This window comes from Amyelois transitella, chromosome 9 (genome assembly GCF_032362555.1).
Source record: "Amyelois transitella isolate CPQ chromosome 9, ilAmyTran1.1, whole genome shotgun sequence".
Classification (NCBI taxonomy): domain Eukaryota; kingdom Metazoa; phylum Arthropoda; class Insecta; order Lepidoptera; family Pyralidae; genus Amyelois; species Amyelois transitella.
In genome coordinates this window covers 6,845,236-6,870,809 of record NC_083512.1, presented here as the reverse complement: position 1 = coordinate 6,870,809, position 25,574 = coordinate 6,845,236, and the positions used below count along the sequence as shown (strand labels likewise).

Here is a 25,574-nt window from a genome sequence, read left to right as displayed (position 1 = left end):
AGCGCACACGCCTCTAAATTTTATATGTAATGTTAGTAATTTGAATTAATGTTACTGATATCATCCACATCCTCTTGATTTAATGTCAATCTGAAACCACCGCTTTGCTTTAATTTAATGATCATGAACCATTTGGAATATGAAACATGTACAAATTTATTTATGTAATCAGCCACATTCGTTCGTGCAATGATTTAATGCGCCAATTAATTAAAACCTGGTTAAAAATAAAAATAAAATATATTAATACCTAGTTAAAAAGCTAGCCCAGACCTAAAAGAAAGATTATTTTTCATTCGGGATATTAATTTAAGATTTGTATAGTAAAAACTTGTGAGAAGCAACTAAACAATACTAAACAATTTTAGGGTCATCGTATTGAAATTCGTCCAAATTCTCAACCATTTTGCCTGTTAACTTTTCCTGTTTTAATATAAAGCTGACAATTTTAAGTAATTCTTCAAAATGAAAACTCCTTTTTATCATCTTGCATCTCTTCAATCCATTCAAATCTTATAAACCTTCATACGACGAGTAAGCTTCCGATAGATAAATGGTTGTGATGTCATCATTCTGATCAAAGATGTGATCAGATACAGAATATATCAATTTCCGCCATTTGCAGTAACGAGTCACTTTCACACCGGAGCTGAGTCCGCAATGTGATGGGAAGTAATTAAAGTTGAACGTGATAAAATGTTTGCGACACAGGAATGATACTATTGCTTTAAAATTAATAAGATATAATAATGAGATTTGAAAATGGTTATGCTTCACTAATGGTTGGCTATCATTTAATGACCGAACTTAAAATTGGTTTCATATTAATTATTTAATAGATAGTAAATACGTTAAAAATTTTTAAAGTTTTGATTACGAAATAATATAAATGAATAGCAAATCTTTAATACCATTAGATGTTTTTTACAAGCCCAAAATAAAGTTGAGGTCAAATGAAATACAGTTACAAAATTTAAAAATTGGTGGTCCATGCTTCGTTTACGAGTAGTAATCGTACTAAAATTAGATTTCATTTTTTTCTCCTGTATTAGAAGAATAGTTAGAAAAATATAATGCTAAGTGCTAAAAACCTTAAATATATCCTTTAATTCTTCAGTAGCACCTGTAAAACCTTATTATTTTTGCATAGAAATAGCCAGAAACGAGTAGGCGTAGGTACTAAGTAAACTTCCCTAAGCGTCAGACACTTCTACTTAAAAGGTTGCAAGTATCCTGTCTCAAATGACACCTAGTGTAAACACATGCTCCTCATACAGTATTTATGAACCATTGAAATTTGGACTTTACGCCTATGACATAGATTCCTTTCTTTTGTAACCGCAAGTACCGAAATTTACGGAATAAAGAAAATATGTATTGGATGTTTCAAAAAGAGCACCATTTTACGTTGATAAATATTTCAGTGGGGTATTTTCCGTCAAATTGATTCATGACTGCCTGCCCTCGAATCGCTCTTTCACACTTCTACTGTCTAACTCATCACCTAAACCTATTATCTAAATATACGATATTTTTCGTGGTCGTTACACTATCCATGATGGCAAATATAATATACGTAATTTCTAGGAAAGAAAAAAAGGACTTAACAAAAGGTGTTAAAAGAAAATTGAACTGCGTCTTGTAAATATCATGTAAGCATGCATAATTAATTATCTTCTTATTATAGGTAGTATGTAGTGAGACAGCGCGGTGCACACCGGTGGCGCCCTCTGCCAATTTGCCGCTCCACAGATCAAAGACAACCATGAATTAACGCTATGCATACCGCCATTTACCGTAAACAGTAAAATCATTACGCTTTCGTCGAGACCTGAATGTTTGCACGTGGTGACTCTATTATTAGCGTTTAGGCTGTTTTGTTTTGTTGGAACACTTCATTCTTACAGAAAAATTGCATTCTATGTAGGAAAGTGGATCCCAGGTCCCAAAGCACCCCGAACACGCGGAGGGTGCAACTGTGAATACGCAAAGGTGAAGGAAAGAGTAAAATGTGCACTGTTTAATGTATACCTGCTACTTTTTCCGGTTTATAACACAAACCATATCGCGTTAAAACAAATAATAAATCTTCATTGACAAAATGTATTGTAAAAATTACTCTTTAGAAAAAATATTCGTACAACTACGTACGGCATACAACCTGTAGTTCAAATCAAGTGGTATCAGGAAATTCCATACTGCGTTTTTATGCTTTGTCATAATCTAAAAATGAATAAAAAAACAACAAAGCTACAAAAATACGAGTATGCCCATTACGAAATGTATGCTATAAATTGTTGGAGATGCCCTGTACTTATGATAAAACTTCTGGTGAAAGTTGTTAAAATGTTCTTTTATGAAGTTTGAATTGAGAGACTGTCTGAAACTGAAGTGGAAAATAACTGTACTTATTTATAAGTTGAATAATCAGTTTATATTATGCTTTCATATCGATTGTCTTTATACCGACGATGAAATAAATGAAAGGTTAAGTACGTGTCTGCAATACATACACGTAGTAGTTGTTTGGATGAAGAGCATGTTTTTTTTAACCAAAAATCAGTATACACTGATCTGATCATTGATCTATCAATATATACCTATCATAGTACCGCCATTTCTTCTGGAATTAATCCCAGCTACAATCTCACCTCTGTGGAGAGGAGGTCAGCCAGCTCTCTGAACCATTATATATCTATTTAACATACGTTAAAAGTCTAATATATTATTACTTACCACATTTTTCGTAAATATAATAATAATATAATACCTTACGAGTATATTACTCTGAATTTTTTCCTCACAATCTAGTTCTCTATTATAATTTTTCCATATTGCCCAATGACATGAAATTTAAACAATTGAAACCGGATTTATACAAAACATATTAAAATATCAACGTAACACTTTATTACTACGAATTCCTTTATTTATTTTGACATTATGTATAAAACATACGAAATGGAGATTCCATATCTTCGGTGAAAGCCACCTTGTAGCAGCGCTATAAATCTCAGTATAAAGAGCTGAATGATTCACGCCCTGTTTATTGGAGAACTGACATTGTTTAGTAGGGAGGAGTAACTCCATATTAGACGGTGGATGTCTACTCGGTTCAATTATAATATTGAAATAATGTTTTTTTTATTATTTTTTTTATTTTAAACCGTTGTTATAAGTAAATTAATATGAATATATACGGGACAAATCACACAGATTGAGTTAACCTCAAAGTAATTTCAAAACTTGTGTTACGAGATATTTACACAACGATAACGATTTATAGAATAAAATAGATTTATTTTCAAAATTGGATACATGGTATCACTTATTGGCGTCACATCACTTAAATCTAATTATAACTACAAAAGATAAACGTCCAAGACCTGATGGTCTAGAGTCTCGAGGTCCGAGTTCGAATCCAGGTTAGGACATGATTGTCCTAACCTGGATTCGAACTCGGGACCTACTGTGTCACAGACAAGCTAGTGCTTGTCTACTGTTGCACCACAGAGGCCGTTGGCCATAATACAACCTTAAATTATCACATCTTTGTCCCTTACGGGTTTAACAAAGCTAAAAAGTACGAAAGAAGAAAAAAAATCTTAAATAAAATTTTACATACATACATACATATGTTCACGTCTATATCCCTTGCGGGGTAGACAGAGCCAACAGTCTTGAAAAGACTAAATGGCCACGTTCAGCTATTTGGCTTAATGATAGAATTTTACAGTCTCTGCAAATTATTGCCCAGGACGCTGTTAGCACTGCCACAAGGCTTAGTCACCCACGAAGATTTTGGCTCCCTGGTCATGGGGCACCTGGATCAGAAATTGAACAACGAAACAATTTTAGTTTCCGGTTAGAAATCAACAGGTACACTGTACTAATGTAATGTTTTCTCACACTCATTTCAAACTTAAATGATATTGACATAAATATCAACAAATACTATTTTTCCAAATCCTATACACAAAAGTGAGTAATATAAAGGATAATGAAGCGAAATAAATATTCTCCATAATTCAGGCAAAATCTGGGATTTTATGCAAGTAACATTATTTTATAAGAATTCTATTTATAGCTCAGGTAATTTATATTAATGCCACACTACCAGCTTATAGAATGCTAAAAGGCTGGCAGTGACTTGCATTCTGCAGCAAAGTGTTACGTCGTGAGCTGGCAACGACGCTAACTGGATCGCCTGGCTCGTCACAAAGCTGGGAATTCCAGTGTTGGAGCATCACACATATGAGGGAAGATTACACAGTTTAGGTTTAGTACTCTGTGGCAAAATAATCCGGCGTATTTTGACAAAGGATAAAAATTTTGATTTTATTTTGTATTTTTATTTTTTTAGTACATGATTAAATATAATGCTATGATTAGATATTGCCATGGTAGCAAAGAAAAAACATAGTGTGTGCTAGCTGCTTCTTTTCTCGTGTTTATTGTAAAAAATCATGTTTAGTTTCAATTTGTAGTACACGAAACATAATAAGCTTGATCCTAAAGACCATATTTTTATTTTTCGCTTTTTGTGTACTTATCCTTAAAAGAATGGCGCTGAAGGTTAAACGTCAAGCAAACGTTTTGTGTATTTTTAACTTACCTGCATTAATTTTCAAGAACGTCAAATGAATTTCAATTAAGTATAGTGTAGGTACTTTATATTTTCCAAGATTTGTGTAAAATAAATACATGTTTTTATTTAACGACTTCTATAATTTATCTGCATTTTATGTATTGGAAATATGTATCATTCAACCAAATCAATAGTTAAAACCACCGTTCTAGCCTTCTGTTATAGCCATCTGTGTAATACTTACCGTTTATTAAAAGTCGGAATCCATTAGGGTGAAAGGTGTCTGTATAAAGTGGTGATTGATGACGTAAGGATCTTATGACCGCCGCCGGACCTCGATAACGAATATTGTAAAACCCAGCGGGTGGACCCCCAACTTCCAAAGAGTATTTATGAAACTTACCAAAATGTCACTGCCACAAACTCATAATAGAGGTTCCGATATAATGAATGGATAGCCTTCAGATTATTTTGGAATATAAGTACCTGTTAGGCGTTGTATTAAATTTGTATGCCGAAGTAATATCGTTAGTAAAATATTTTATTTTTCGCTGCCTTACCAAATGCTGAAGATGAGTACATTAGTATTACCTATAACAACATTTGCAATGGCTGCAAAATAATTTTTGCCTTAGCTTGACAGACTTATCACCATGTATCTTGGAGTTTTGACTAGATTGCACTCCGCTTCGAGAGTATGATCTAGTAGTAAAAAGATCAGATAAATTAGAGACTTCAATCTGACATCTAAATCCTACGGGAGGTAAACTATTTAATCTAAATTGGATTATGATTATGGTTACAATTTTCCTGAACTATAAATATCCCATGTTTTACCTTACCGTAATGGCGATATAAAACATTGTGTTACGAGAAAGACGTCATTCAAAGTCTTGATAACATATGGTAAAAAAATATTGACTTACAAATTCGATTACTTAAACTGCTCACTATACAAACACAGCTAACTTCTTATACAACAACATCTAAAATGTAATAATCAAATGGAAAATTATCATTAATTTTCTCTAGAGGTTCATACATATTTACTGCAACCGTCCGTCCGACTTTAATTTGGTTACTTTAGTTTGGTTGGCAATTAAAAGTTGGCTGCAATTGCAAGCATTCCCTAGGGCCGATGAAGTGCGCAAGCCGCTTCACTAATATCGACATCGGATTTCAAGCTCAGAAACATCAATTTGATTTACTTTGATTGTGCTTCTGGTTTAAAGTTCATTTGAAAACAGTTGTTATTGAAACAAACTTATAATCTAGGTACTAATGTAGTGGTTGCCGACTGATAGACAACGCCTAACCTAAATCGCTGTATCTAGAAACTACGGTTTAGGGATTGTGCTATACCATGTCACGGTTACAATTTTGTCTTAAATCTTTGTATGTTATATTCTTAAACACAAGATTTTATTCTGTGCAATTCAGACTTCACGAGTTTTCTTCAAGTTTAAAATCGTATAACATATTATAATGGATAGTCGTAAAAATATCTCACGTGGGTAGGTGTACCTCAAGGGTGTGATTTGTGGGTGCACAAGCGGAAATACTTGATTCATAAATTGGTTTACAAGGATAGAGGCGCAGAGCGTAGGAACATCTCTAGTACATATTGGTCACCATATATTCTTTCGATAGGTACTTTCATTAATAGAATGGGTTATATTTTATTGTGTCAGTTTACCTGATATTCTGATAGTATAGTTTTATGATTACTTAAACAATTTAAAATTTGCAATTGTTTGGAACTAAAAAAAAATATTTTAAGACAAAGATGTATCACATACATCTTTATCCCGTACGGGGTAAACATAGTCAACAAGCTCGAAAAATCTTAATTTGGGATGGATATATATGATAGAGACAGATTGCTAGCCTATGGACTAAAAGAAAAATGCTTTATTGGCTAAGATTTAAGTATGACTCCATTGAATAACCATTTTCAAAAAGGTGGTCTCGTAAGTTGACTGGTGTTTTGACTAAGTTGAGCAACTTATTATAATAACTGGCTGCGAAGAGCTGTCAGAACATCAATCAAAGTACAAGCAGATTGCGGAAAGCCTGGAAACATTAATAACATAGATTCTCTGGAAGACTCCATCTGTAAGTAATTAGGAGTTTGCAAAAAAGATTAAACTGTAGTTTGTCTGTGACATTAGGTAGTTTAATAAACTCTTCTTAAACTTCAGATTTTATAATACTTTTTTTTTATATATTTACCGCTAATGGATAAAGCAAAGGAAGGAAATAAAAATAAGATTTGATTCATAGGAAATAGTTACTTAATTGAAAAATAGTTATTTTCATTTGGCAAATAGGTATTTATCTAAAACTATCTACATATATAAATTTCTATTCGAAGGCCTGTTTGTTATGATAAATTCATGTGTTTTGATTGACCTAATTATTAAAATTTATGTATCATTGAGTTAGTATCCCGCAACACAAGTCTTTATATAACTTTTAATATATTAGGTTTGCCTGGAAACTATTTATTCATAGTGACAATAAATTTATATTTGCTTTAATATTTAACACCAAAACCAAAAATGCGACACGCTGGTTAACACGAGGGTAAACTGGGACATCGTGACGATGATATGACGTTGTCACATGCGCGTGATAAGCGTGATTGATGACGTCATTCGCTCCGTAAGTACATATGAGTCGCCCCGGAAAAAATAAGATTACAGAAATGGCTATAGGTACTAACGCTAACGCGAACGCTACGAACGCGAAAATATCAATTCACATTTTGGGTCATTTCATGTGTTTGGATATATCCGAATATATGTATATGTATTAAAAAGTACTTAAATGATGAACTGGTAACTATGAAACATTAGAAAACAAAAATATTTATTCGGGCAAACCAATATATGGAAACGAAATTTCATCTATCTATCAATAGGCATATTGTAATTAACGTTTAAGGCTGAAAAAAGGTAATATTTTTTTTTAAAGAAGAAAAGCGTTATTCTATACATCAATCTCTATGTATAAAAGAGGAAACTGATCGACTAACTGACCCATCAGCAAATAACCCAAACCTCATGTCTAGAGATTTGAAATTTGACGTATAACCTACATTCTTGTGATTTAAAGTCTAAATAAGAGAAAATTTTAAAAATTCCCATTGTATAAAATTAACTATATTTTTAATTTTATACGCTAGCGCAGCCGAAGGCTTACTTTAATGTAGGTGTCAAAATGTATTTCGGACGAATTATTTCTCTGTACCATAAATATTTTGTATCGCTGCACATTAGCCTACTTGTTGAGCGTCGTCTCGTGCCTGCTGTTCAAAAGTAACCACTGGTTTGATGGATATTGCTTTTTCTGCGCGAAATGCGGAAATATTTATTTGAATATTAAATAAAAACTTTAACGTGATCTTGTATAAAATATTTGTATGTAGGTGTGCGCGTTTAAATATTTTTTTTGATGATCTAATAATGATTGTTTTGTGAACATTTGTACTAGTAATAATAATGATTTTGGTAATACGCCTAATGGTACGGTACGTACACAGTCGAAATCACTTTTTTTAATTAAAACGACGTAAACCTTTGCTAAGTAAGGATTTTCACAACGTCCACGGTTATAAAACCACGTTAATGAGCTAGTATCAAATATGGCCTTTGAAAATTTATATTTAGACACAATCACGAGGGGTTATACTAAATATTTTGTGTGTAGATCCGTTCATCCTTGTATCCTTTGGGATGTTTCCAAGCGAAAAATTTGTTTTCAGCCGTCCCATTTACTGACTGTGCCGTTTCGTATTTGTATAGGTTTTTATGATAACGGCAATGTCCATTTTCGTTTGGTCTATAGTTTTATAGCAAATATTTTGTCAATAACTATCTTTTTAATTCAAACATATTGTCACATATTTTTCTCTTTTAGATTGCAGTCTTGTGGGATTGATTTATAGCAAGATAAATTCCCTTAACCAATTCTTAAAGAGCAATAACTGTCGCATTCCTAGGATAATTATATTAGCAATAAACAAAATTACAGCTTAATTTTATTAAAAAATAAATAATTAATTTACGGTATTTTTGTATTGTTACAGCCATGTCTAGGAGCTGCGCGATCGTTCTGGTGGTTTGCGGATTCGCAGCCCTTACCTCTCTACCCACCTCTAAAGCGCAGGCTCTATCATCACCGTATGAAGGTAAGTGTGAACTTAATTGTTACTTGAACTCCAAAAGTATGAAATTTCTTTTTAACTTCAGCAAAGACTTTTTACGATAAGTATAAAGGCAATTTTGCGTAATTTACTCCAAATTTTTTGTAAATACAATTAGACTAGGTATATTCTCAAAGTTTACATTCTTTAGAGATTCTAGTGAATCTTTTCTTATACACACATAATCATATACTTTATAACCATCTCTTCACCAATTTCCAGCTAAATTCGTTCAATAATTTCGGATGCGCATAATAGATATGTCAATCTTCTCTTACTTTATTTACTACAATTTGTTGTAGTATGTTTTTGCAAAGTACTTTCTTAAAAAAGGTTTTTTCGTATGTAATATAACATTGTTGAAATACTTTTTTCAAATATTGAATAACTAGAATAAATTATTTAATGCCGAGACAGCTTGAAACTGTGACAAACATTATTACTTTCAGAAATAAACTTAGGTAACAATATCTTTGAAGTTAACGTAACAATACAATGATTTAATACACGCATAATATTTGTATATAATTACTTGGTAATGTAAGTTGCTATACTAGATACATTGGTTATAAAGTAATCCACAAGCTTATTTGAAAAAAGAAGGTATTTTTGTCAGCAGTAGTGTATGTTCATACCTCTAAAAGTGAAGGGTTGGTCTTTTATTTTTATTATAAAACGTACTCTCCTTGATAAAACTGGAACCGAAAACCAAAAGATATAAAATGTAAGTACATATATAAAATAAGTTATGGTAAGTTGACGGTATCTTAAATAAAGGATTTGAGTAATTGCTTCGAGATGATGAGCAGTAAAATTAACATTCCATTCTTAATGTTGTTAATGTGAAAGTGTGTATATGTATTAATTTGTTTGCCTTTCACGTTAAAACCACTGAACCTATTACCATGATATTAATTAAGTTGCTATCTGGAATTCTTAGTAATAAAATGAGAATTAAAAGATATTTTTTCAGTATTGAATATTATATAAGGACTCTCTTACACAAAATATCAGCCCGTCCCCTAAGGCTCATTGGGGAAAAATTTACTGATAGCTGTGGATAAATAGCCTGTTTTAACATAATTTTTGATTTGGTTGCATGCCACAAGATGATTATAATCAAAGATTTAGTAAACTTATTATAGCTAACTAAAAATTAAACTTGTACAAATTTGGTACCTATCTAAAACTTTATTGTGTTTTTTTTTTCATTTTGTCGTAACCTGATTTCAATGACGCGCCCATGCAATGGGTTACATATTGACTACCTTCACTCAAGTAACTCCTAATTAATTACTTTGAGAGCATGTAAGTAGCCATTAATCTCTGTAATGCCATCACTAACAGAATGTTATTTAATAAAATTGATCGAAATTGCTTCAGTGTTAATAAAATAAACATTTCGTCACTTAATTCACTGACAGAATCAAGATTAATATTTTCTTCAGCCAATGGTAGGTATGTCGAAATTTAAAAAATATACGAGTAGGTATATAGTTATTGTTGGTTATTTATTATGGAAGTTACCATTGCTCAAAAATATTCTAGAAACCAATCTGAGGTACCTACATGTCATATTAAACTAAATTTACTCTCAGTTTTGGAAAATTTGTTTATTGAGCATACCTACACTGATGCCCTTTTACAAATTCAATTTTAACTGAAGGGCAGTAGGAAATTCCGTGGGAGAAAATTCACTCTTTTTGTGATATTTTTGAAGAGATGTTAACTTTAAGGCAAATATTTATACACAAAGCATTTGGAACAGATATTATTTTCGTTAGCAACAACAATAAATTAATCGTACTTTGCAGTTATAATGCGCTAAGTGTCTTTAATATTCTAAACCGATCTGAGGCACAGGAATCATGTTTATTAATGCCTCCTGTATAAAATTTGTTGTTGGTAAAGCGCAAAGTTGTTGTATTAGTATTCGACACGGAAGAGAGTTCTTTGATTGGCGTTCCGGTTAAGAAAAGGGGGATAAGAAAGTATCTTAATTTTGTTTTTAAGTTTACGTAAGAGGTAGCGCGCGTCACTCTGTTTATTATTATTTATCAATTATGCAGGCATTTGGTAACTTCTAAGTAACTTTTTATGAAACTGTTTTTTTATCATTGTAAATCATAAACCTCTATGTTTCGCAACAGTCAATTTGGAGCCCCAATCATTATTGTTGAAAAACAGACAGATGAAAAGGTTTGATAAAATTTTTTAGCACGTACTGTTAAAGTCATTCTTCAAAATATTTTCAAATAATAAAGTGGTTAACGGTGTCAGAAGCCAATTGACCGTGAACCTTTGTAGCTTTCCGGGAGTACTAAATGGAATAAGGTGCAATGGTGAAAAATATTGATAAGTTAATCAAATCGAAGGACAGTAACACGTATCCTATCAGCATCAATAATTGTCATTACCTATCCTCGCACGTGTCAAGGTTTTAATAACAATAATCGTGCCGTGTACACACATTCCGTTCCCGTAAATCCGAACTATGCGTTGGGATCACGTAACCTATTAACTCGAGAAGTCCCAATCATTTATTTTTTAAGCACAGGCTTAATGTTTGGACATTTTTTAAAGACTCAAATCACTGGTTCGCTTATCCTAGTACGTATATTAGTATGAGGTCTCTCTAGACCATAATTAGTATGAAATTGATTCTACTTTATAAGAACAACTACTTAAATGTTTCTTAATTTTAGTGTAAGTTATTTTCGTAGTGTAACTGAGATGGAAAAAGTATTTTTAAATAACATTTATCCCTTCTTATTTAAATTCACAATTAATTTGATAAATTATTCTGTTGAATTCAGATTATCTAGAATTGCGCACGAATCTGTTAAATGGCCATTGTAAGATCAAACAATTTTGTCCATTCATTGGATCACGAAATAATGGCTTAATTTACATATTCTATTGTGAATAAAGACAATCCGAGATGAATTGACTAATTTTTCATTGACTGGATTTTATTCGGTTATATTTTTGGAAACCTTTTATTATTCTAATAATGAAAAGCGAACGACTAAATAAATTTAAACTTTGGTAGATATTTATTTGAAAAGCTTTTATAGTTTTAAAGAAAAAATTACAAAATAATATACGATGGACAAAAATAAATAGCTGGGGCTATAAACCTACTATAAGTCATACAAAATTTATGTTTCACTAGCTGTGCCCGCGACTTCGTCCGCGTGGAATAGTTTTTTTGGGCATCATTAAAGACCTCAGGCATGAATAATTTTCCCCATTTTTTCACATACTCCATTATATCTTTGCTCCTTATAGTTGCAGCGTGATGTTATATAGCCTAAGGCCTTCCTCGATAAATGGTCTATTCAACGCAAAAATAATGTTTCAATTCGAACCAGTAATTCCTGAGATTAGCGCGTTCATACAAACAAACTCTTCAGCTTTATAATATTAGTATAGATAGCTTCCCCCCGCGACTCCGTCCGCGCAGATGTCGGTCTTCGCGTGGATGGTTTATTTCTCCATTTTGAGTAACTCTGACAATGACATCTTATAAATATCTTTTGGACCTAATTACGGCTAGGCCTATAATAATTAAGGAGATCCCTCTATTGAGCTACTGCAGTTGAGTTCGCGTTCTGTAGTAAGTAGTCCGGTCAATTTAGACGAAAAAATAAGAATGAAGCTACAGTAATTCCCATCAAACTAAAAATGAGTATAATTGTTTAAAACACAATCAAAGGAATTATTTCAAAATTCCCATTAAACCGGTTAAGGAAAAAAAATTACCCAAGGTCAAAGGTAAAAAATGGGTTTTTCACGATTTTCTTCAAAGTAAGGTTTATACATAAAACGGTAAGTTTTATCGGAAAATTACCTCAGACATAGATTGTAGATCATAAAGTTATCTATAAAAAGGAATCAATATTTTTTTTCAATAAAGCTACCGTTTCTGAGATATAACGATAAAAGTTGCAAGCGTCATAATATGCATAAGCACGTCTCGTATATACTCAGTGTAGCAGAAATGCTTTATCTCAGAATGCTCAACACGTGAAATACCGTTAGTCTTTAATAATAGTAGACGGCTATGGACACCACGGCCTCTCATGCCCTAGGAGTGCCAGCCGTTTAGGGCGCCATGCCGCCCTAAATAATATAATCCTCTGTGCTCTTGCCACCATCCATGTTCCAGCCGTTCTGGAACCAAACGGTCTGGCTCGGGATGATGCCAAGAGACCGGATGGTATGCCTTTGGTACCTTGGAGATTGGGGCGGCCTTTGGTGTGGGATGCTACTTGTATCGACACACTTGCGCCGTCTCATCTTCAGGTTACTAAATCTAAGGCCGGTTCTGCTTCAAATGAGGCAAAAAACCTCAAAAGGCGCAAATATGTAGGTATCGGTAATACCAATACTTTTGAACCTTTTGGGATAGAAACTCTGGGACCGGGGGGCATATCTGCCCATCAGCTTTTCCGACAGTTGTCGAAAAAGCTGATTGAGGTATCTCTTGACCGGAGAGCTGGAAATTATCTGGCTCAGGAATCAGCATTGCCATTCAAATTGGCAATGCTGCCAGCCTTCTGGGCACACTCCCGCATGTTGATACGATACAGGGACTGGACAATTTATAAATTAAATTTAAGTTTGTAGTCATCTTTTTTCTTTCTTTTTATAAGTAGTTTTAGTTTTAATTTGATTTAATTGTAATCTCTATTATTGTCCTAAGATGATTTTCTTCACTTAGGGTTATTCTAATTTTATTAAATAATAAATGCGAAAGTTAGTCTTGAGTGCTACTGCGTAGTGAAAACACGTGTTTATTCTAACTTATTTCAGACTTTTTCAAGTTTAATAATAAAAATGTTAAAAAAAACGCGCTAATAGTACACTACTTCAGAGGTGCCGTGGAAACGTGTGCATATTATGACGCTTGCAACTTTTTGCATCGTTATATCTCAGAAACGGTAAACGAAAAACGCTTTATTGAAAAAAAAATATTGATACCTTTTTTATAGATAACTTTATGATCTACAATTTATGTCTTATAAATATTTGAAAAACTTACCGTTTTGAAGAAAATCGCGAAACACCCATTTTTTACCCTTGACCTTGTGTATTTTTTTTCCCTTAAACCGGAATCATGGGGAATTTTGAAATAATGTTTTTGATTGTGTTTTAAACAATTATACTAATTTTCAGCTTGATGGGAATTAATATAGCTTCGAATGTCTAGATTGACCGGACTAAAGTATTTTTTTCATAGTAATTAGTAGCGCCCCGCGTGTGCCGCAAACGGTTCAAGCTAATTCCGACTTTCGGTGCTATAACTTACGGCGCTAAATCCACTGCGGGTAAAGCAACGTGTGTTCACGGTTCTACAGATAAACTGAAAAATTAAGTTTTTTTTCTTCGTAATTTTTCAGGATAAAAAGTATCCTATTTTATGCCCAGGATAATAAGGTATAATTATACCAAGTTTCATCAAAATCGAACCGTTAGTTTTCACGTGATGCCTGAACATACAGACAGACAGACAAAAAATTTTTTAATTACATATTTGTGTTTGGTATCGATCCAGTAACACCCCCTGCTATTTATTTTTTCAATATTTTCAATGTACAGAATTGACCCTTCTACAGATTTATTATATGTATAGATTAAACTTCTGAAAACAATTTAATCAATTCATTAGATATATGATAAAGCAAAATACATCAACTTATATTTTATTATAGCATACGAACAACTTCCTTTAACACAATAAGCTGATATATCGATATTTACATTGGAAAGTTACAATTGCCGTAATGAAAAACGTGACTCCATAAAAAAGGGACAAAAGCCTAACGCAATAATTCCTGCGTCAAGTCGGGCGGAAAGGAATGATTTAAAAACATGATATCATTTGTAAAATGTTTTTTTTTAGGTTTAGCCCCATTTAAGTTTTAATCCGTACCTAATTAATGAACCTAAGTCATCTTTATTACAGTTTTTAAAGGAACAAGAAAAGTAATTCTACGTCAAAAAAATCGCAATAATATATTTAAGTCGTTATTGATATTTCTGAAGACCCAATTAAGGACTATGGCTAAAGATGTACCCCGCGAGAACCTATTTAGTAAGGAGTACATATGTAACTTGGGATAACGCCAGGAGATTGTCAATTATTATATTTTTGTGATTTCTGTGTCAGAGTTTTTGATCTAACCGCCTCATGGCCTTTGGATAGTAACTATTAGTACATTATATTTTAATTGGTGCATACTTTGTGGTGCAATCACGTTTTAGCTCTACTATTCCACTTACTTCTATATCGTATATTTCTGTTAATGTATGTATGTTAATTTTATTATTTACTGTTTTTGAATGGCAGATAAATACTTATGTATATTTATTGAGTTTATTTTTTTAATCATAAGAAATAACAGCATTCATCGAATTCGTCAATCGGAGCATAAATAAAGTCTTAAAAACTAGTTGTAATAACTTACTTTGATATCAGCCCTTTAGCAACCCAGTGGGGTCAAGGCTTTGACGAATTACGTTTGGTTCACTGGCTAATTTGTTGTCACCTGGACGTTGCTTTATGAAGGACAAGCCTCGGTTAAATTTCGTCTAGTCTTATTATTAGCCGATAGTATAAACTTTGTAGTTATAATAAAATTTGCTTTAAACCCGCGGTTTCTCTGGCGTAAAATTGTAGTTTAACAGAAAACCTGAGTACTTTTTCCGGAATAAAAATTACTGAAAACTCTTCTTAGTACTCCTAAATCTGTGTATACGATGAGAATATTTATTAAAGATTGCTTGAACAGATTACTGTAAATAAACAAATAAACATTAAACTTACAGTCCCGAAACGCAAGGTAAAGAAATATATATGCACTCAATCATTATAATTTTCTTACACCTTTCACACATGTATCAAAAAGAAAGAGTTCACCAAAACCAGTTATAGTTAAATCAATGTTTAATGATGGTAACTTTCACTCTATTTATAATCAGTGTTGATACAAAGGGATAGAAGCTGGAATTTCCTGAGAATTGCTAATAATTAAGCAGTATAATTGAAACTTGCACTGCATCGCGAAGTCGGGACCTACGTCTCCGCATTCCCGAGCTAACTTATGTTGAAACTTGATAGGGGTCTCAAATTCATGTCGTTTTCTAACATAGTCACTTTACATTTAAGCCCTGGGGACAAATTTCAAATATTTTGCAATAGATAAATCTGTCGAAACTAATATCTTACTTCGGGAAAAGACTAGCAAATCCCAACCTATTGCTCATATTTCAGAAAAGTATTTCACTATGAAATAAGTTCTCTAAATATAAATGTTAGCAAAACACTATTGATTAAAATAAACTTAAATTTATAGAGTACAAACAAAGTACTGTTCCCGTCGCCCTTTTTTAACCATGTTACTACACTTTTTTTAACCATTTATGTATGTATTTATCATCTATCAAAAGTGACGTCCAGCAATGTACGTAAAACATTTGTAAGCGGCAAATAAAAATATATATATGTATGTAATCGTATGAACCCCGTTTGTGAAAAGCAGATAGATATCTTATAAATAACGCATTGGGCAGGACGGTAAAATTGAAAGGATTTATCTTGTTCCTTAAGATGTTTCGTTGAAAATAAGAACGAATTTCATGTGTCAATGGCGTTGGGACCCATATTGTAGTGACCCGATATAATAGATAGTTAGGGACACCTTTACATCTAACGATTATTTTGAAATAAACCGAGCTGAATTCATATAAGATATATACAAATAATTTAAAATATACATGCTTATATATAATGTTTCCCTTCCGGAAAAGAAGTTCAAAGAAACGCCTAACAAAGAGTTTCACTCAAATAGATTGGACGAAAGCTCCGGTTGGTAAACAAAGGGGTTATGGTTAGTTTTTGTGTCTTTGTAAATTATAAAATAATTCTATAGTTTTAATGACATCACATCATAATTTTATAAGATCTACGACATTGACTTCTACAAATCATACTCAGTAATACTGAATTATTTATAAACACGGTTGTATATTTTGACGCGTTAACGAATCGGGAGTCGTTCGTGTTCGAGAAGACGTGTTCGTGTAAGTCACATCGAGTTGAGCAACATTCGTGGATGACTGACTGAACACAGATCAAGCCTTTTCTACCGTCGTTCGATATCTTGTTCAACTCTTGCTTATGTATTATTATTATTAATTTATTTTTGCATACAATAATTACTTAACGATAAGATTTTCTTATATGATTCTTTCTCCTGGCTTTAGTTCCGGTTGCATCTTCACTACTCTAGAGAGAAGCCCGGGGTATACATTTGACCATGGATCCTGGATTGGGTCAGATTTTTACACGAAGCGATTCCCATCTGACCTCCGCTACCTTTGAACCTAACCCGTATTGGATCGATCATGGTTACACATCCAGTTGCCTGAATGTGTTACCTCACGATGTTTTCCCATACCGTAAGAGCATCGGTTAGTTTTCAAATAAATGAACATAACTTTTTTTTTATTTATTTAAACTTCATGCACGTAAAATGTACAACAGGTGGACTTAATGCCACAAGGCATTCTCTGCCAGTCGAACCTTTGGACCAAACTGAGATGGATGTACGGGTAGTGCGATAACTGTAAAATAAAAAAAATTATATAAATATAAATAATAATAGGTTAATAAACTTTGAAAGTAGTCATTGGTTCATTGTCGAGGTGGGATTCGAACCTGTAACTTTTTGCGCCACACGCATTTTTAACCGGGATCTTTACCGATTCGACCACCGACACTCTCGCTTTCCTTGTAAGATATTTATATAATATTAAACGTGCTGAGATCATACTTTACAGTGGACTTAGGTAAAATTTGATCTTGTTTATATAGAAGGACCTAGGACATTTAATTTTATGCTATCTCGTCGTTAAATCTCAAATAGTTAATTGGTTGTATGAAAAACCAATTACAAAATGTTTATCCAAGTAATAACTTTCTATAATAGCGACTAAGTGTCGCAGTGAAGGGAGAGCCAATAATTTTGCAGCAATTTTGGTACTGAAGTTATGATACTTTGTTTTTACTCCCTCAAGACCTTGTCTCTATAAAAGTTGCGCATAACTTGGATAACTCTTTAGCTATCTGATTAATAACGAAAGTTGTTCTATTGATATTCGAGTCTCTTCGCGACATCCTACTTAGTATCAAACTACCATAATCTAAATTTTAAACTTTTTTGAGACAGTTTGTTGTTTCAAAACTTTAGACTAAATTAACTACATGATATACAATATGGACATAAATAAGCTATAAAATAAAAACTAAATATTAACTATTTTCAATATTTTTTCTAGACAGGTCTTAGTCATATGCTCAAATCTTTAGAAGAACTTTCTATGAAGGACATGTATATTTGTGCTAAACTTGCCAGCAATAATTTATCAAAATTCATATGCCAGTTCTTCACATTGTTAGACTGGCAATAACTTACCTTGTACTCCTAGTTGAATACGTAACACAGATGTTACCCGCGTATGTACAAGGGCCATGATAAATTGTATGGAACGCGTAGGTAGTTATTTCACTTTCATTTCTGAACTTATTTGTTCAGTGTACGCCCCTTTAACCTCCCTGTTTTTTTTATTTATAGCTATGCTCGATATCCTTATAACATTTTTATTCATATTTATAAAGGTTATAGATTGGATTGGAGATGCCTACTTGGTCTTGGATTTTTTTAGGTTCAGCTAAGCCAGCCTTCTAGCGCTCGATTGCTCATATTGCAAAAATCCTTTTTTATTTATCTAAACAAATCAGATGTGATTTAATTAGAAAAGTGCACGCAATTTCAAGGCAACAATAAAACATGTTTTTGTACAGTAAAGTATAAATAAATAAACATACGTTACCTGAAATAGTGATTCTATTTAAATATCACTTATAACATGATTATATTATGACTATCTGGGACAAAATCGTCTTAGTTGTAGCATTATAAGACGGTTATACTATTATGGGACAACTAAATGGGATTTTTGTGATGGATGGTATATAAAGGTGGTTAATCACCATTAAATTTGTTTGCAGCATCAGCAGCGACGGAGAGTCGGAGCGGCTGGGACGCGCTGGGTGGGCTGTACGCGTTGTTGGCGCAGCACGACGCACTGGGCGGCCATGCACTAGCCCGCAAGTCGGTGAGGTCGCCCTCCCGGCGGCTGCGCTTCGGCAGGCGATCCGACCCTGATATGCCTCCTCAGGCACCTGTAAGCTATATGAATAAGATATAAAAATAATGTGCTTAGTACATTTCTGCGACTTATCGCGGTTATAAATATTCTCAGAGCTATGTTTAGACGGACATTAATTTGAGTCGTTCGAGTTCGGCAGACAAGAAACTTTAATGTTCTTAACACATTCTCTTGCGTGTGAGTACCTGTATCCATTAGTAACCATGATCCAAAATAGGTCAAATCCTCTACAAAAGCTTTGGAAGTCTAGCAAGAGTCGCTACCGATGACTTGAAATACTCAAGTCAGGATCGTGGTCTTCGGTCTCCTATCCAGAGGTGAGGACTCGCAGAAGGACGATGATTTATGTTCATATAGCATTGTCTTAATTGCAATTCAGTGTGATCTCCATCGCGTCGGAAATTATACTGCAGGCGATCTACATCATGTATTTCACTGCCTACCTGCATCAGCCCATAGCCTGGAGCCTCCATTAAAATACATAACGTTTCGACCTATAAAGTCTGTGCTATCTCCTACGCACCTTGTGTTAACTTGAATTCATCTTATAGAAACCAAAAGACCAATATAAACACATTAAATAATAAATATTGCTCGCAAATATTGCTATCTCCTGCGGTTCACAGGCCACCATAAATATAAAGAGTATTATATGTATACCAATGAAGATTCCTTTGGACAGTATCATAACATTTACTTCTGTTTATTCATTCATATTTGTAAATAAAATTTGGGATAAAACGTGTATGTTTTTGGTAAATAAATTTTGTAGAGTCTCGCATTCATGGCATTTTGTCTCCATAATGTAACGCATTAAACTGTTTATGGAGATAATACCCCAACAATTTAAATTTTATCCCCAATCCACATACTTATTTCCTTGAAAGCAATTTTATTGCACGGTTTGCTTAAGTTCTCTCTCGTAAATATACCTTCCTAAAAGATTTTGTGATAAGTGAATTATAGAGTACGCAAAGAATATCTTCAAAGCATCTTAACTGTTCTGTATTGCTTAAACGAATTAAATCTTAATTTTATAAGCCACTGAGCTCGGTGTGGTGATTTAATCTTCAATTTATATGAAGGTGCTTTTTCATTGCTTTTGAATTAAGAATGAATGAGTCAGTAAAGATGTTATTAATACAGACATTTTGAACTTTATAATATTATCAGAAGTATATTTATATCCAATTTATTAATACTTGAGTAACAACAAAATTATCGACAGTACATCTTAAGAATGGAGGAAGAATGGTTTCCTTCATGATGTGGGCAACCGATAAAGTAGTCTTCGCTGTTTCTTTGAAGGAGCAAAAGCAAATGTAAATACATAAATTGAATCTTACGTAAGTTTATTTGCAAGTTTTGAACCCTTATCTTGCAGAAACTTCTTGCCCCTCACCTTTATTAATCCAGATTTGAAGTAAATAATTCATGTGTAATTCAAAATAATAAAATAGTCCGCATAGGTAAGGCTCCGTAATGTAGTTCTTGTCGTTAATGTAGCTCAATTATAAATTTTAACACAACTTGGACAAAGTATATAAGAGAAGAATAATCTTGCACTTACTGGATCAGCAAGCAAAAAGTTTGATATCCTTTTAATAGCCTCGTAACTTTGGAAACTGGACTTTATGAAAATAATACATGGCTGATGGTTAAGGTCTGTGATGTCATCATCATCCTCGCGTTTGTTCCAAATTTTCTGGGGAGCAGCACTTTGACCATACGGAACTACCAAAGGCTCATTAATTGATCGTCATAGAATAAAATGATTAATTAAAAATTAAAAAACACACATACCTAGTTGATCCTTAATCATTGATCATTGTAAAATTTCAATATTATAATATTTAGCTTTTTCGCAATATTCCGTCAGAATTTCAACAACAAATATCTTTGTTGGCTAGTAATGTCCTCTTTATGCCATTCTACGAAGTTTGATTCCCCTGTACTATTGTCCCCAGGTGGATGAGATGGAAGAGCTGATGTCGCTGCGCGAGGTGCGAACACCGGTGCGCCTGCGGTTCGGCCGCCGGTCCGATGAACGCGCCGTGCCGCACATTTTCCCACAGGAGGTAAAATTTCAGTTGTATGGTTAAATGTAGGTAAATATTATACCGATAAGTATAATTGGAAAGAAAAAAAATATTTTGACCCAAAATAAATTAAAAAAAATAAGTAAGACCTCGTAAAACGGATGTCATAAAATTATGATATTCAGAAGTTGATAGAAACCGATTAAACTTGATGAGAAAAATAAGTCTATTTTAGAACGCAGTAAAGGTGGTCCAATTTTTACGAATTACAATTTACATATTATGCGTTACGATAATGGCGTACGAAGATGTTTCACATTTACATAATTTTTGAATTTTTTCAAGATAATATGTAAGAAAGAATACACGTGCAGAATTACTGTTTATCGCTAACGACAAAAGTATTTTTGTGCTAGTGAACAATTAAAATTTTTGTGAATAATGTAATATTTTCTTTTTTTTACAAGTATATCAAAGTACTTATGGAACTATACTAAATTTTACTAAAAATATGGGCTCGAGTTTTTAATACCTATTGGAAACTATTCGAAATACCTATATATATTATTAATTTAAGATGCAACCTTTTGATAAATTGTTATAGTCTCTGAGCTACGGCTTGCGCTTTGCCAGCTTTAAAATTTTTGCTCATAAATGTTTTGAGGTCGAGCCGGCACTTATATCGATCTGAGACGTAAAATGTTCGCTCTGGCGTAAACCCACGTAATGAACTTATCCCCCTAACAAGGCCCATTCGTTGTTTACGAGTATTGACCAGGTTTATGACGAATCAACCTATTTTCCAAATCAGACATTCTTTCTTTTGCCCTTGTCACACTAATGAATGATATTATTTAAATAGGAGGTTGTTTTCATCTAAAGAAATCTCTGTAACCTAATGTAGGTAAATACATTTTAAAAGTTAGATTTCGCTCGATTGCCGTGGATTATTTTCGGTAACTCAAGTTTTAACTAAATAAAAAGATCAAGTGGATAACTAGAAACTTGGTTTTTTTTTAATATTTTTTGTGTTTCGATCCCATTCTCAAGCTCTTATTTATTTCTGTTGATAAAAAAATATGCTACAAATTTTGTGAACAAAACATTCGATCGCGCGTTGTTTACTTCGTCAAATTAAGTTACAAGACATCGCTTTTTTAATAAAATTGATATATTTTCTATAAGAATTATACATTTGTATGGCAAGTAACAACTATAAAAAGACAATTGTGAATAATTCCTGTAAATATGATGCCATTTCCTTTTTCCTCGACAGGCAGATAGAATGTCATCAGTGAAATATTCGTAGGGCCTAAATTTTATGTAAATATTTGCGCTAATTCCAACTGCCGTAACTCAGGCTTTGTCATCAATCAGGCTGAAGTTTTAATCAGAGGCCATGTTTTAATCTTGTAAATTTAATAGGACACATTTTTTCTTTTTTATTAGTAGAGATTTTTTAGATTTAGGGCATATCCCTTAAGCTCTAAATCTAAACACGCACCGATGAGAAAATGTTTATCAAAACTTACAAATATGCTAAACAATATCTTTTTGTTCTTCTTTGATATATCATAATGATCCTGTTCACTTTTTCCATCTATCGTTTCATCATATATCATATGGTACATTCACTTTCGCCGACGAACAAATACAAAATTTCAAATTTATAGGTAATATTTAGGTATGTAGCAGGAATACTAAATAATAGTGTAAATACACTTATTTATTGAAACATGTATAAGCATTAATTTACACAGTTGCATTAAAGATTTATTAAGTGGTTTCTCGACAGCTTATCTTCTTGATTTGCACAATATAAGTAATAAATAAGAAGTTCAAACTAATATTACTCTCGCCGAGTTTCGGCCTTGGCTCCAGTTGAACTTTGTTCGACTAAAGCCACTAACTTTACTATTATAAGCGATTATAACGCTTTTATGAAAAAATCGATTTTTAACTTGCACATGCATAGATTACTGTACTATAAGTAGATGTTAGGTATACTCACAGTTTTTATAAGGAAAAGTCTTTAACCTAAAAAAAAATATAAAACAAAAAAGTTTTAGGCGAAACTCTTGAAATTGGAAGTACATAGTACACAGTTATTTATTTAGACGATGTTGCAAATAATGATATGCATGGCTATACCGTTTCTAAGTCTGTTTGGTCAAAATAGATTTCCAAATCCTCTTTCCCTAGCCCTAAAGGTGTGGCTTCTAGGTCCTATACCTATAAATCATTTCAAAATGTCAAAATTTATGTCAAATTGATGAAAATTTTTTTTAAATTGTCATTAATATTTATATGTTTGACAACAGGAACAAGACCGCGATGTTCGTGCCCCGTCGATGCGCCTGCGATTCGGCCGCCGATCCGACAACAATATGTTTTTAATGCCATACGAGGTAATTATCATATTGTAGACAATCATTCACTATTTTACCAACCGGATGCTTAAGAATTTTATTATATTGTCATAATATTATCTTTATTTAGATAATACCAACGCTCTGAGTAGAAGAATTTTAAGTTTTACCTCGTTTATTTCTTTATTCAACACTACCTCTTGCCAGGAATTTTGAATAAGAATTAAAAAAAAAAAAGATGAAATTATGATTTAAACTACATTCATTATATTAAAATGGATGATAACATAGTCGTCATAATATGTTAACAGAAAATATGTTGTTTCAGTCTGCTCTCCCCAAAGAGGTGAAAGCTAACGGCTCCACCGAAGACGACAGGCAGCAGGACTAAACCGGAGTCTCGTTTCTAGCTCTACACATCCGCTCCGTACAAATATCAACAGTTACTTCTAAGCAACCAACTTTTACGTGTCAAAATAAAAAATATATCAATTTTTAGATGTTATTCCACTACATTTGTAAGCTATATGTACATAATAATCAGATAGTGTATTAAATGTTGTTGAAATGTTAAGATTCTTATTATCACTCACTTAACACTATATTATTTCTCCTTACATATAAACTGTGATTAACCGGAAATTTTCCTTTCAATACCTTTATATTGTAGGTAATGTTACTCTAGTCAATATTACAACTAAGACTGTTTCTATTTTGTTTAACTCTCTATGTATTAGTATATATATGTTATATAAAACTTTTCAGCGAAAAGTTCTACGTTTTCAAATGCTGGGTAAATGTAAAACTTTTCCGTCTCTAGTTATGTTTATTGGTTCCTTTTAATACTATTAAAATGGTATCTATATTCATTTGATATTAATCAACAAGGCGTAAAATTAAACAATAAGTGTACTAGTAAATTATTTTAATTTTGTATAGATATTATAATAGAACGATTGATGAGTTGAAATATAAAATATTGCGATGGATTTAATTGTTTTAATTAACCCACCACCAACCACGAAAGTATTCCCACCTAGATTCCATAATTCAAAAATTTTACTATAAGTTAATATATAGGTAAACATCTTTTAATAACTTATCAGATTACGGTTATAAATAACATTACTATGATTTAACTCCTTTCATTTAGTTTAACAAATGAATTATAGTTTAAAATCATGCCCAGCCCCCTTAGTATCGCTGTTTCGCTTTATATTAAGACATGTACCGGCATAGCGATAGTTTTTCGCGTGATAAAGTCGGCGTCGCGCGTGCAATATTAACGAGGGCAAGAGTTTGAAGAACTGTTCTTTTGCCTTACTCTTGTTTATTGTATCCTATTAGTAATACGTCATCTTTATCTATTTCTATGGAGCCTGTAAGACATGACCAAAGAATAAGGGCATTACTGAGAAATGCATCAAACATTGGCCGATATAGACGGATGTATGTTAGAACAAGGGAGAGATAGGCTAGGCCATTAATAATTCCGTTAAGACAGAAGGCATCTTGGGCCATAAATACCTAATAACCTTCTCCAGCATCTACCAAAAGATGATAGACAGTAATACAATATCGAAAAGTGAGGCGATGTTTTGCACAGAACAAAAGTTAAAAAAATATTTTGTACCTGTGAATAAATAATACACAGTAGGTGAGTTTTTTCTTTGGCACCAGGCACCAGGCAGCTTGTAACTTAATGCTGAAGTTTTAAGTGATTTACTTATTTGATTATTAAAATATCTCAAATGTTATGATACAATGTAGAAAAAGCAAAAATAAAACTAGCAAAAAGAAAAAAAAACATCTTATTTCAGCGTTTAAGAGGGTTTAGTTAAATATAAATATACACAAAACCTGAAAGTGTAAGTCTGGGTTTTGGGTCAATCTTACTGTAACAAAGATTATTTGTAAATAAAAAAAGTTGTTGAACGCAAATCCTCAATTTCCATTCTGTATGCACGGATATTAACAATTTCGAAACAATCATAAAAGCTAAGTAAGTCTGTGGTTGATTTTGCACTATTGTTTCTGTTGTGTTGATTACATTAAAGCTTCCTTTTATAAATTTTTTTTTTAATAAATACGTACTTATCCATATGTCTGTTGCTTGAATGGATGTTTCAAAC

The 25,574-nt window shown here is 32.7% G+C and overlaps 1 protein-coding gene across 1 annotated transcript in view; it reads left to right on the top strand.

The window, feature by feature from the left end:
* The window catches only part of LOC106143235 (short neuropeptide F), a 49,851-nt gene extending 25,431 nt beyond the window's left edge, over window positions 1-24,420 (top strand). The window contains exons 3-7 of the mRNA XM_013345259.2: window positions 8,679-8,780; window positions 18,874-19,049; window positions 21,002-21,112; window positions 23,395-23,481; window positions 23,771-24,420. Coding sequence (XP_013200713.1) covers window positions 8,681-8,780; window positions 18,874-19,049; window positions 21,002-21,112; window positions 23,395-23,481; window positions 23,771-23,833 — 537 coding nt within the window. The 5' untranslated portion in view covers window positions 8,679-8,680 and the 3' untranslated portion in view covers window positions 23,834-24,420. The remainder of the gene's footprint in view (window positions 1-8,678; window positions 8,781-18,873; window positions 19,050-21,001; window positions 21,113-23,394; window positions 23,482-23,770) is intronic.
* Window positions 24,421-25,574: the final 1,154 nt, after the last annotated feature.